At 41.4% G+C, this 13,345-nt stretch overlaps 1 protein-coding gene across 1 annotated transcript; it reads left to right on the forward strand.

Moving 5' to 3' along the window:
* Window positions 1-550: 550 nt before the first annotated feature.
* LOC145911207 (uncharacterized) lies at window positions 551-13,061 on the forward strand. Its single transcript, XM_082998511.1, has 32 exons — window positions 551-823; window positions 1,841-2,032; window positions 2,123-2,338; window positions 2,484-2,596; window positions 2,665-2,812; window positions 3,134-3,322; window positions 3,687-3,849; window positions 4,262-4,358; window positions 4,937-5,081; window positions 5,346-5,537; window positions 5,685-5,844; window positions 5,915-5,999; window positions 6,144-6,537; window positions 6,652-6,820; window positions 6,875-6,968; window positions 7,203-7,359; window positions 7,647-7,838; window positions 8,210-8,375; window positions 8,680-8,767; window positions 9,287-9,755; window positions 10,006-10,174; window positions 10,240-10,336; window positions 10,596-10,734; window positions 10,810-10,992; window positions 11,205-11,367; window positions 11,466-11,595; window positions 11,717-11,831; window positions 11,893-11,979; window positions 12,040-12,214; window positions 12,285-12,410; window positions 12,687-12,766; window positions 12,841-13,061. Exons 1-32 carry the CDS (start codon window positions 662-664, stop codon window positions 12,931-12,933), a joined length of 5,148 nt encoding a protein of 1,715 aa, XP_082854637.1. The 5' UTR covers window positions 551-661; the 3' UTR covers window positions 12,934-13,061.
* Window positions 13,062-13,345: the final 284 nt, after the last annotated feature.

Raw genomic sequence — 13,345 nt, forward strand, 5'->3', positions numbered from 1 at the left:
TGCGGTGTGACATATACTTATTCGAAAATAGACTATATGTTGTAATTTTTGTAATAACTTTTGTTGGCGCAATATGTACATTATTTATTTTCTTGCTTTGAAGTAATCTTGGTCTGATATTCTTCGTTAAACTTTCCTGCATTTAGTTCTAAATAACTAATAACTTTGTTATGAGTAAACGCATTGCGTCAACACGTTAATAAGTGTGTTGAATTTAGCGTTATTTTTTTTAGCGTTAGAAATTATAACGAAGTTTACGTAATGGTTAAAGAAATGTTAATGACGAAGTCACGAAAAAAAGTTTTTGTTGAAAATACTCAGCGAGCAAAACATGTTTTTGTACGTTACATCATTTGCATTCGGATGAGAACTGTGGCAACCGCAAGCAAATGCAACAAACGACGCCAGGGGCGATCGAGTCTCGGTTACTCAGATAAGAACAGAAAAAAGCTGTCTCCGCCGATGGCGCTCTTCTTTACGCCGTTTAAGTGGATTTGCGGTACATGGCGATGAGGCATATACAAAAGCATCCGGCAAAATCGTGTAAACATCTCTTAAAAGTTGCAGTCTGCAGAACAAAAGGTGGAACTGCATCTAAAGCCAATATAGCTTTCTGGTTTGAAGTACTTGGTCGGTGAAATCGGAGAGCAGGCAAGAAAGAATGGGAAGAACTTTTGCAGTTGCGGTCGTTGTGTTAGGGTGCTTTTGTTTTTTGACAAATGCAGTTAGCGACGTTGGCTGTGGTCTGACAAAGGGCTGCTTCAGGTTTCCGCAAGGATGTTCGCTTGCCAACCCAACCTGCATTTTCTTTTCATACGTGTGGGTAAGTGGTCTTGATTGTGAATGCAAAACGTAGATATGTTGTCAAAAATTAAGACTAAACTAAAGCGCGCCAACCAGTTTTGTCCGAATATTCCTTGTAACCATGACCGGCATCATGACCTGTGTCACTTCCTTTCATTGCCGATTTTTGTTTCGTTAGAAGAAGGCTATACTTTAACAGAGCGTTGGCTAAAATTTTGCAACAGTAAACAATGTTTACATTTCTTGGTCATCTGTTTTCTCGCATTTTTTTACTTTATTTTCTGCGATTTATTATCAGTTTTAGGGCGTTTGTGCATATCTGTAGTAAAAATATGTCACGCCATACATCTAGCAGTGCAACATCCTTGCCCAAATGACTGCGCCATTACGACATTAAACGCTGGTGAATATCGTGCCAAATTTCGACGGCACTAAGCCAATGGGTTTAAACAATTCGGATTCCTTCTCAAAGCGGCAATGGAAAATGAAACAGCCCAGTCCAGTTTTTCCGAGTCATCGTGATAGCGGGTTCATGTAGTTGCCGGCCCCAGTATATGGTCGTGTCACGCAGTACATGAATAGTCACTAATTAGGTTTTTAATGGCGACAAAAGGGTATATTGCGCGACTGCCCGGCGGAAATCATGCCTGAGTAATTACCGAACGTGTGAAAATCAATCACATTTTTTCCTAATTGTTGTTCAAAATTCATTAAAGATCCAAAAAAACAAACCGCCGTTTTTAATTCACGAAAACTAATATTCCAGCTCATGAATAATAAATTCTCCTAGTTTAGTTTGGTGAAAATTATTCTTCAATTAAATGCGACCCTGCTGACTATGTGGTAATTTGTGGTCAGTCGAATAAAGGTGAAAAGTAATAACGTGAAGAAGTGTTTTCATGTCGTGCTTTGAAGAAAATTCTGCGATAAATATCTTTATGTTGGCCGGCGATATTCAAAGCCAAATAACAAATTTGTTCTCGGCGATTTCCATTTTGGTGGGAGGTCTAAACCTTTTGTAACTCTGCTTATTCAGAACCCAAAGAGCCGTAACTACAACATGGAACTGAGTGGCGGCTTTGGCGGTGGCAGCACCTACACGGCAGTGGCGTTTGGCTCTTCAAAATCAATGCAAGATGCCGACATGTACTTCTGCACTGGTTCCGACCTAAAATCCGGAGTGATCCAAGATCGCTACAGAATTCCGGTCACCAGCCCCTGGCGCACGGTATAGAATTTCTCACGGGCCCGTCTGAAAACGATAATTAAGCCGTGACGTTAATAAATAATGTGCTGTGTTTGTTATTTTTGTTCTCAGGGCGTTACAAATGTGACGACGGCCAGCACCAGCAACGGAGTGGCAAATTGCCAATTTTCAAGACAAGAGAGCGTCACCAGGAACATCAGTGGGGGCGTCTCGAAAACATTTAATCTGACCTCAGATGACGTGTATGTCATGCTGGCTTCAAGCAGCTACGCAGGTAAATGTCTAATAACTCGTGCTTGTGCTCAGAAATCCGACCAAGAAATGCCGGTTGTGTGCGCTTCGCATCATGAAATGCAACTTTCAATAATCAGTAGCTTGTACTAAATCACTGCTGGACATAACATTATACAAGGTTGGAAGCTTTTGCATTAAACTTGGGCATAATAAAAACACAAAAACCGTTATTTTTAAGACTAAACAAATCATTTTGACATACTTAGGTGGACAAATGCAATACCACGCGTCCCAAAAGTGGATTTCGGACAACGCGGTGAGATTCGGGGCATCCTTTCAAACAACTGGCGGGTGAGATTAGCGGCCGCTATTATGCGATAAGATATCGCGGGCGATAGATACATATTTGTGACAACTAGATCGGCGACAACCGCTCCTTCCCTTCCGGCTACAACGTCTCCTATGGCCTCAATCACGACAGAGTGCAACGTTACCAAAAGGTGCCTCACCAACATTGAGGGATGCGCACCTGGGGACAAACAATGCATCTTTCTTTCTTTGAAATACGTGAGTCTTGCTGAGAATTGAAAATCGTCATTTGACTGAAACGATCGATAAGAATCTAAACAGCGCATAAATCTTTGACGGTGGTTGTATTGCAAAGATAGCCATACATGGGTATATATTAAAATAGTTTGCCTAAAGACCTTAAAAATCGTGATCAATACCCCGCGGTAAAATTTGATCGATATTAAGATAATTCTTATCGTTGTAATTATTGGGTAAAATACGCTTAAATTGGTTCAGTTTAGGTATTTTGGGTATGAAGTATTCGCCGATACTATCAATAGTGATTGGTTTCATGTTATAATGTACATTTTGTATCAGAACTCTGAGTCCGCTACCTACGACATGGAGCTTAGCGGTAAACCCGACATGGATTTTAACTATCTCGCCATCGCCTTCGCCTCCACACCTGTTATGTTGGATGCGGACTTGTATTTTTGTGCAAACGGAGTATTTCGCTCAGGAACAATATTGGGAAAACAAATGCCAGTGGTTGACCCTTCCTTGCCGGTGAGTTTTGAATGTAAATTACCAATTCCAGCATGCAAAACAGTTGGCGAGAATAGTAGTGCGCAGAATCTGCGTACGCTACAAAATTTCAGGAACTTGTTACTTATGCGGAGTGCTATAAGGTATTGCACTGCATGTGTTCACCTCACAGCATTTTGCAAACATTTCGCAATGTCGTGTAGGTGATTATTATGCGATAGACTCACATAACTATTTTTCATTTCGATAGAAGTATATTGCAATCAACAAAACTGTCGTTCACATTTAATGACAAGACTGACAGTGTGCTAAACCTTTTGACATCTTTTAACATGTAAAGCTTTGGAACAAGCACAGATTACAAACGAAAATACAATGTTTTTAGGCAGGAGTTGAAGGCAATTCAACAGTTTCCAACAACGGGATTCTGACGTGCACTTTTACTCGACCTGCGTCGGTCATCCGGATAACCAGCAGCGGAAACCCAAAGATTTTTGACTTGGCGTCGAACAACTATCATGTCCTCTCTGCCACCGGGGTCTACATAGGTAAGAAGGAAACATATCCAACTAGATTTGTTACTAAATGTTTTTAGTAAAAATCGTCTAATTAAAAAAATTATAGTGAGCTGCAGACAGGCACACTATTCCGATCTAAATATTTAGGCATGTGTTTTACACAAGCCGCAGGCAATCTTTGCTACATACCCTATATAATTCGTTTGTACGGTCTTCTGAGACACGAAATAGTTTTTGTATTAGTCACATTTTTAATTCATGCTTTGAATTGTGTAACATAAAATTTCGAATTTATGGGATTCAAAATCAATTAACCACGTTCTGCCCTACTACACGCGACCGTTCATAGATGTGATAAACGCACGTATACATAAAGTAACGTGTGTATGCCGCAAGTATATATGCATTACTCCACAAACAGTATCGGTTTTGCCTCTCGCAGGCGGAGTGATGCAATATCATTCCCGATCCCGATGGTTCACCCCGCAGCCAATCAATTACACGGCGGGAATTGAAGGCACAGTTGAAAGCGAAACGAGGTAAACGTCCCTTCGCATACCTAACTGTCCTTAATTGTGGGAAACGCTTGTATAAGCTTCTATAAATCCATTAAGTAGTAAACAGTCGCGACTTGGGTCCCACGATCTTTTTAGCGTCGGACAGAGCATGGATTATGCATGGCCCGCATAACCTGTGGGGTTATCGCATTTGAGAAATCGCAACTGTCGATTTTGTCTGTGGAAAAGTGAATGGCCGGTAAATTATTAATGCGGAAAACGCGAGATTGTCAAACAACCTGGAAAGAGTTATTGCGCAGCCTATGCGTGGAACTTGTTAAAAATGTACGAAAACGTTAAATGCGGACAATGTTTCCGAACGGGAAATGGAAGAAACTGAATAATTGCGAGGTGGGAAACTCATGAAACATTAAGATTAGAGAAATGTTGTTAACATAAATCAAAGTCAGGTGTCTTATGGAGAAATAATGCTTATGTTTGGCTTCCTATACATATACGCTGAAAGTTCTACAACGTCGACAATTAGGTGCTGTAAAAAGAACAAAACAATATCATCATTGCTTTCTCTATTTAATTGGATGTCCTTAATTAACAATTAGATCACCTTTCTCTTCGGTCACCACCGACAGCATTTCTGTGGACACCACACCTCACAGCACGCCATCTGCTTCCGAAAAAACCCAAACCAGTATTCAAAACTGTACGGCCGGGGAGGACGATTGCATTCTACTTTCATGGATTTACGTAAGTGGGTCTCATGTGCAATACACACACGCACATAAAACGATCTTTTACCCACGTGTTCTTATCTATTACTGTACGTGTCCTGGATGTCTGTTGCACACAGAGCGTCCTTAAGACAAAGTTTAGTTTTTAGTATATGTGCTTTTACTCACTAAGAGATTTTACCCCAGAAAACATATTTTTCCGTAATGTCGCACATAAAACGAGACAATTTTATCACGGATTCGCATTTTCTTTGAGTAAGAAACTTTTGTATGTGTTTAGAATTCGGCGAGCAGAAGTTTTCAGATGGAGATCACTGGAAAAAAGCAAGGCTACCCACATTACATTGCGGTGGCATTTGCGTCGCATCCGATCATGAGCAAGGCCGACCTGTACTATTGCACCGAAAGTGGGTTTTACACCGGGGTGATTAGACGCTTGCACACATCCCCGATAACAGACCCTTCTTCTCCGGTAAGCAAAGGATCCCTGAAAGGTTTCGAATGCAAAAATTGTAAGCAAAATTTAGGTATGTTTAGCTAATTTAGGTATGTAATGATGAATGTGGGCAAACAACGGTGCATTAAACACGGGATTATAATTAGCTTGTGATTAATGCAGAACGGAATAACCGGTTCGACAGTACAAAACGAAGACGGGTTGGTTCGTTGCAGTTTCACGAGGCCAGCAAGCTTGACGAGAGAGGTGGGCGGGGACGTAATGAAACTGTTCGACTTGTCATCAGAAAGTTTTTACATACTGTACGCCCGTGGGTTTGCCGGTAAGCATAACAAAAAAATGCATTTTATCTCTCAAAGTTTCTCTCTAACCGTCCAATGACTGTCGCGTAGTGGGAAATCAAATTCAGTATCATTCTACGTCGAGGTGGACTTCCGCCGGAGCTGTCGCTTTCGCTGCCAGTCTTGATGATACACCGTATGTATTTTACCATTATGTCAAGCATGCAGCTACATTTATAGAAATAGTTGAGCAATTTGATTTAAGTTATGTGTCTATACGAACAACCCCATAAGCGGTTAAATATAAGCAAAACAAGACAGGACGACTTTTTTATTTCAGAACTACACCGGCCCCCATCCTACCACAACTGCCACAAACCACGGAAGAAATGAGGGAAACCACAGCTGATCCAACCACTCCAGCATCAGAATGTGGTTCTACCAAGCACTGTTTGACAAACGTGCCTAACTGCTCACTAGAGACAACAGACTGCATACAACTCTCTTGGAAATTTCCCACATCTGCTGGATTCCTCTCACCCGGTTTTGTGCCAGAACACGTCGAATTAACTATTAGCGGCCGAGGTATCGTTGGAGCGCAATACTTGGCGTTTGCTTTCGCTTCGAAGCCGGAAATGAAAGATGCAGATTTATATTATTGCGTCGGGAACGGTTTCGGCACTGGGACGATACGGAATCTGTATATGCCACCCATTCTAGACGCCAGTCTTCCTGTAAGCATACCATAAACAAGGTTTTTGATATTGTGAACGCTGATAACATTCACTTGAGTGCAAAATAATAATCCTTGTCACACAGATAATTCAGCATACTGTGTTGGTTTTAAGGCAGGTGTAAGTCTCCAAGGCAACAGCGCATCCACCAACAACGGTGTTCTGAGTTGTTCGTTCGTTCGACCGACTGCCATCAACCGAACCGTGAGTTTGGGTCAAGTCAAATCATTCGACTTGTCCAAGGAACCGTTTTACGTTTTGTTTGCGAGCGGTCCTTACGCCGGTAAGAAAAATTGTCTTTAATTGTTTGCTGGCGCTTAACTACGGAAATGTGCAGGTGGCATGTTGGCCTATCACACACCATTGTATCGATGGCACTCGATCAAAACAAACTTCGCGGAGGGATTCGATGTCACGCCAGTGATTTCCACGTAAGTGACGCAGAAGTTGTCATGGATTTTCTATTTCAGACTCTTTCTGTCATGTATTTTGTCGGAGACGAAAATATCAGTGCCTGTTTTATACTTGCATGAAAATGTAGCATGACATGCAAGAATATGTAACAAAATTTAAAGCCAGAAAATTGGCGTTCAGTCATGTGCAATTCCTTTGAAACCTTTTCCAAATTGAAGATTTCGTAGTTACGATTTGTTTTTATGACGTAGACCCATCCTCGTTCCTACAGAGACAGTTACAACTGCCGTGGAAGCGACAAACCCTGAAATGATGCCATCAATATGTGGCGATTACGCAAACTGCATCACCAACATTCCAAACTGCACATTCGGCCAAGAGGGCTGTGTTGTGTTTTCGTGGACTTACGTAAGCCTTATTCTCGTCTAGACGCGTGCAATGAATTCAGCCGCCGGAAACAAACATATCCATTTGTCATATTTTCATTATTGCAGTCTGTGTTGGCCTGTCAGAGGTTATACCACATGCACATGCATGACCTTTATAAACCTACTGCACTCCGTGTTTAAGGCCGACAAGTTAGTCCTTGTACTGTACATTGAAGGGTTTTCCGATTTATTTTCATAAACCTAAGCTTAAAATAACTACAAGCAAATGGGAGCGGGAATAAGTTTGTGTCTTTCGCTTTTTTACAGGAGAAAGACGCCGAGGAGTTTAAAATGGAAATAAGCGGTGGCAACGGATTGCCGAGGGAATACGTGGCGGTGGCCTTTTCCTTAGGCAACCGCATGTATAACGCGGACATGTACGCTTGCACGAGCAAGGGACTGAAGTCCGGCGCAATAAGAGAACTTCAAACACCACCCACTGTCGACTCCGTTATACCCGTAAGTAATTTTGCTACAGCAAGATAGTTTCAATAGCTAATATAGGAAATTCAAATGCTATAATCTACAAACAACAACGTTTGTTCACCAAGTACAATGTAAAATGCGACCGTCGATAGTCAGGAAGATAAATTGGGAAATTTTCGCATTTCAACATTTTAAAACAATTTATTCTCACAATTTGTTGCCATAGTTTAATCTCACGTTACTATTACAAAAATGCTGAACACAAAAAAAAGATAAACTAGGTTTTGAAACTCACATGAAATAAATTCAGTCGTTTTTCACAACACCCATGACCTGAAGGCATTTAAAGTATAAAGGTCGCGCCAAATGGTCGTATCATTCATAATATGACGTCACCATAACAGAGTGGCATCAGCATGCCAGAAGCGACAGAAATCGATGGAAAACTGCGGTGTCGTTTCCGACGTGCCAGAAGCGTGACGAAGTCTGTGAGCGGTGGTCAGCAACAGAATTTTGATTTGGTGTCCAACGAATACCATGTCCTAACAGCAACTGGAGCCACTAGCCCAGGTGTGTTGATTTGGCGGCGTTCGTTTGAATATCGTAACATTATGCCCGTACTCTTCCATCATCCGGAAGCACTTAGTTCCAATTTTGACATAATTTGTGGTATGCGCACTAGGATTTTGTGTCCTATACATTCATTGCACAAAAAAGATGATCGTGTATAAGTTCCTCAATTCTACTCTCGCTCAAGAAAAAAGCGGTGCAAATTTCTGATGAACAAAAGCTTCAATAAAATGCGAATGTGCGCTAGGATGATCGGAGGTAGTGTTTAATTAGGAAAACCATAACTTATATGTTTATGTCCTAGATGGCGCTTTGGGATATCACTCATTAAATCGGTGGTGGAGTGAACTCACAACATTCGATCCCAGACAACTTGGAACCAGGCCGACAGAGTAAGTGGGCAGTGCTTTGGCCATTTTCTCCAATTTCAAACAATTTCACACGATATATTTGGATGTCTTGAATGAGACTTAAAAGAAGTTACGCCCACCCCCTGCGGCTACATACTCATAACGAATGTTATATGTGAACAATAACTACAGAACGAAAGCGGGCGGCTTACTTTCTCTCCTTGTTTTTCACACAAACCTGATCTCCCAGGCTTAAAATCACATTTACAATTCATTTGAATTTAGGAACACAACTCACGGGTGTTCTCATAGTTCTGAGTATAAAGAGACTGGCCCATATTGCTATTAACACTGCCATGTTTAAAAGAAGACGTTTCGGCAAAAACTTATGCCATCATCAGTGATGACGAAACGTCTTCTTTTAAACATGACAGTGTTAATAGCAATATGGGCCAGTCTCTTTATACTCAGAATTTAGATAATTCGCCTTTGCAAACTTTAATCATTTTTTCTCTGTTAACGACTAAGGAAATGTGGTACAAATGGTTTCCATGGTTACAGAATAAGCACGCACACCTCAGAAATCCCCGAAACTACGAAAGAAATGAGAGAAACTACAACTGCCCCAAAAACTACATTATCGCAAACGGGAAAAGTCACAAGTGGTTCAACTGCTCCAGCATCAGAATGCGGATCCACCAAGCAATGTTTAACGAACGTTCCCAACTGCTTGCAAGGAACATCCGCTTGTATTCAGCTCACCTGGCGTTTTACAAACTCTCATCTGGGAACCCGAACCCGACGCCACACTCGACTTGTTGGCGGAGATCTGCCGCAGAATTCAGGCTCCGAAGCTGTCGTAATTGAGATTAGTGGTCGAGGAATCGCCGGATCGGAATACTTGGCGGTCGCTTTCGCGTCGACCAAGGAAATGAAAGATGCAGATCTCTATTATTGCGTTGGAGACGGGTTTGGTTCAGGGACGATACGGAAACGCGCAATGCCTCCCACTTTGGATATCACTCTTCCTGTAAGCTGTTGCTCTTTTATTTTCATACAGAAAAAATGAAGTTTCTGTGTGGGTCATTTTGTAGTTATCCTATTGAAACAATTGGCATTTAATTAAGCAAACTAATTGGCCATGGCTTATCTGTTTCGCAATTCTTATTTGTTGTTTATCTATCCAACGAATATCATACAACCCATAGACTTACCTCAAGTTTTACAAATCCTGGGACAGGACAACCTTTTATTTATTGTTAAAACATTTTAACTTAAAGGTCGGTGTAAGTCTCCAAGGCAACGGTACATCGTCAAACAACGGCGTTATAAGTTGTTCCTTCATTCGACCGACTGCCATCAACCGAACCGTGAGTTTGGGTCAAGTCAAAACATTCGACTTGTCCAAGGAACCATATAACGTGTTGTTTGCAAGCGGCCCTTACGCCAGTAAGAAAAATTTGTGTTTTGCTGTGCCGTGAGCTGGCATCAAACTGTATTTTGTAAAATTGCAGACGGGATACTGGGGTATCACACGATATCGCGACGATGGGCCTCGAACAAAATTGACTTCGTGGACGGATTTGTTGCCACGCCGCCCGACGTTTCCACGTAAGTGACATGAGTCGGCATGACGAGCATTTCTAATCGAGGCAAGATTCTGTCATGTTGTTTGACGAAACAGTTATAGCTGATAAGCATTATGAACAGGGATGACTTGGTAACATTACATTGTTTATTCTGTTACTTAATGTGGCGTTCGATATCTCGTCTTTGTAACATTGTCATGAAAACATTTTTTTTGAAATTGCAGCCCACAGTAAACCGGTATACACCGAATCCCCAATTTCGCGTTACATTTGTATTGCAGCACTTCGAGTGTGGCAAGTACCTCAGCTACAGAAAGTCACTCTGATGATGACGGCTGTGGCGTAACCAAAGGATGTTTCAATATGCCTCCTTCATGCGATCCTGGTTCACAGAACTGCATTGCTGTCTCATGGATTCATGTAAGGTTTTCTGCTGTCCCCATTTTACCAGTGGTTGGTCTGTGTGCGAATATCTTGTGTGTTGATTCTCGACAGGATTCGGAAAACAAAGCTTTCAAGTTTGAGATTGTGGGCGCCGCACGTGGCGGTTACGCAGCCATTGCGTTTTCACCTGACGGATTGATGAAAGAGTCAGACATGTATTACTGCACTGACACCGGACTAAAGACGGGAGTGATTCGAGGTCGACACGACCCGCCACTTGTTGACACCAACGAAGTAAGACGCATCGTAACTTCGTAAATATAATAATATTTTTTTAACGTTTCAGAAATTCTGAAAAATTGTGTTTCTGAAAAGTTGCAGACGATTAGTTTCCCTATTGTTTGTTTTTATCTAAATCTTGATTTGTTAAATTTTTTGCCTTGTACTAGTGTTCATCACGGTCTTTTCGCATAAGCCAGACATAAAATGCAAGATATTTGTCACAGGATTTTCTATCTGATGTCACATCGCAAACCACCAACGGCATAACAAACTGCACCTTTACACGACCAGACTCCGTGACAAGAAACGTTGGTTCGAACCGGCAAACAAATTTCAGTTTAACATCCGATAACTATTACATGCTGGTAGCCATGGGTCTTCAATCAGGTGATTTTTTCTTCCAATTAGCCTGCTCGAGCTAACACTCGTGAATTAAAGATTATTAAAAACGCAATGATCAATAATATATCGGTCTTTCGTATCAGGTGGAGTTATAATGTATCATGGCAATGAACGAAGTGCGTCCGCATCTCCGGTAAATTTCACATTACGTGAAGCGAGAACATCTGGAAACAGTGGCGGCAGCAGAAGTCGAGCGTTGATAAAAGCTCATGCGTAAGTCTCAACTTTCATACTTGTCCAGTTTAGGGCGAAAATGTTGGGTCAACGTCATTTGCCCTTCGAGAGCCTTCGTAACTCCTACCGTGTTTTGTAACGTATTGTCCCTACAATTTAGATCGTTGATGATATTGGCTTGGGTGACGTGTGCAAGCATTGGAGTGCTGATCGCGAGACACTTCAAACCATTGTGGCATGGGAGCACTTGCTTTGGCACGAAAGTCTGGTTTCAGGTGAGAAACTGAAATCACAAAGCAATTTTTTCCTGATCAATAATTTTTGCCTTGTCAACAGGTTCATCGCGCAATAATGTCCACAGCAGTTATTGCAACCATTGTGGCTTTCATTCTCATTTTTGTCTACGTCGGTCGTTATAGTTCAGTAAGTTGACAAGTTCTTCAAAAAATGAACAAAAAACGTCAAAAAATATGCTTTTACCAGAACGCTGGTGCACATCCCATAATAGGCATCATTGTTACGGCGTTGGCCATCAGCAATCCAATTATGGCGTTCTTTCGACCCCACCCCAACGCCCCCAAGAGATATTTGTTTAACTGGGGCCACTGGTTTGTTGGTGTCGCGGCGCGAACTCTGTCCGTGGTTGCCATATTTCTTGGTAAGCATCCAAAAAAATTTCGCCGGCTTCGGAAGTACTGTAATGCATCAACGTATGCGGTTTTCTTCAGGTATGGATTTAACAATATTTGACCTCGATAAGTGGGTTACGTGGCTGATGGTGGCGTTCGTCGTATTGCACATAGTGACGGAAATAACCTTGGAAATTGTTTCTGCACGTTACGGCCACATCGAAGGTAGGTTTACAACTTAAACAGTGGATTAGAGATACAAAGGCTATTTTTCTCGGGTAATGTTACAACAAACCTCAGACATTTTGGTAAAATGAGCAAATAAGTACTTCGCATGGCTTAATACAGAAACAGAAACGGTTTAATACTTTTAGATTTAATGTATATTTTTCTCTCTGTTAATTGATGGGTCATGTCGCTTTATGAGAACAACAAAATAATCGGTTGATAAACAACTTACATGGAATTACGCATTTAACGTAACAATGACTTGTGTTAAAGCGTACGTCAAGCCAAACAAGACAGACGCAGTGGAACTTAGCAAGAGAAATGGAGCAGAGAGGATTCCTGAACCACCCAAGGTAACCAGATGAGTTGTAATTTATTAATATCCAACTGTGGATTTGGAGCCTTTTACGTGAATATTTTTCGACAGGGTGCGAGCATTAAGTACGGGATTATGGGAGTCTACGTCATCATCAACATAGGATTTCTAATTGCCTTCATCGTCGCAATTGCTCAGCATTGATAGGAACGTGCTGAATCACGTTACGTTGGGGAGCAACAAAATATCGCCAAACATAACATCCATCCACTATAATCCTGAAAACTGAATCAACTCAGCTTTTAGAAAACATTGAACTTGGGAGTTTCCCGTCTGCAGTGAAACCAATTAACAGCGGACTGCTTTTTACCGTGTTGCGTAGCAACCGATGCAGCTGTTTCAGATATTGGAGTAACATATTGTATTTGATTTTCATAGTGTTTTTTCACATTCATACACCATTTACTACATACAGATTACGTGCCGCAGCGCTTGGCATCATGAGAAGAGAGTTTATTTATACCCATTTCATTTATTTCAAAGAATATCCCACAAATTTTACTCAAAACGTTGACATCCACCAACCTCTAGCGGGGAGATTATTGGCTTGGTTTAG

This window comes from Ascidia mentula, chromosome 1, assembly GCF_947561715.1.
Source record: "Ascidia mentula chromosome 1, kaAscMent1.1, whole genome shotgun sequence".
NCBI lineage: Eukaryota > Metazoa > Chordata > Ascidiacea > Phlebobranchia > Ascidiidae > Ascidia > Ascidia mentula.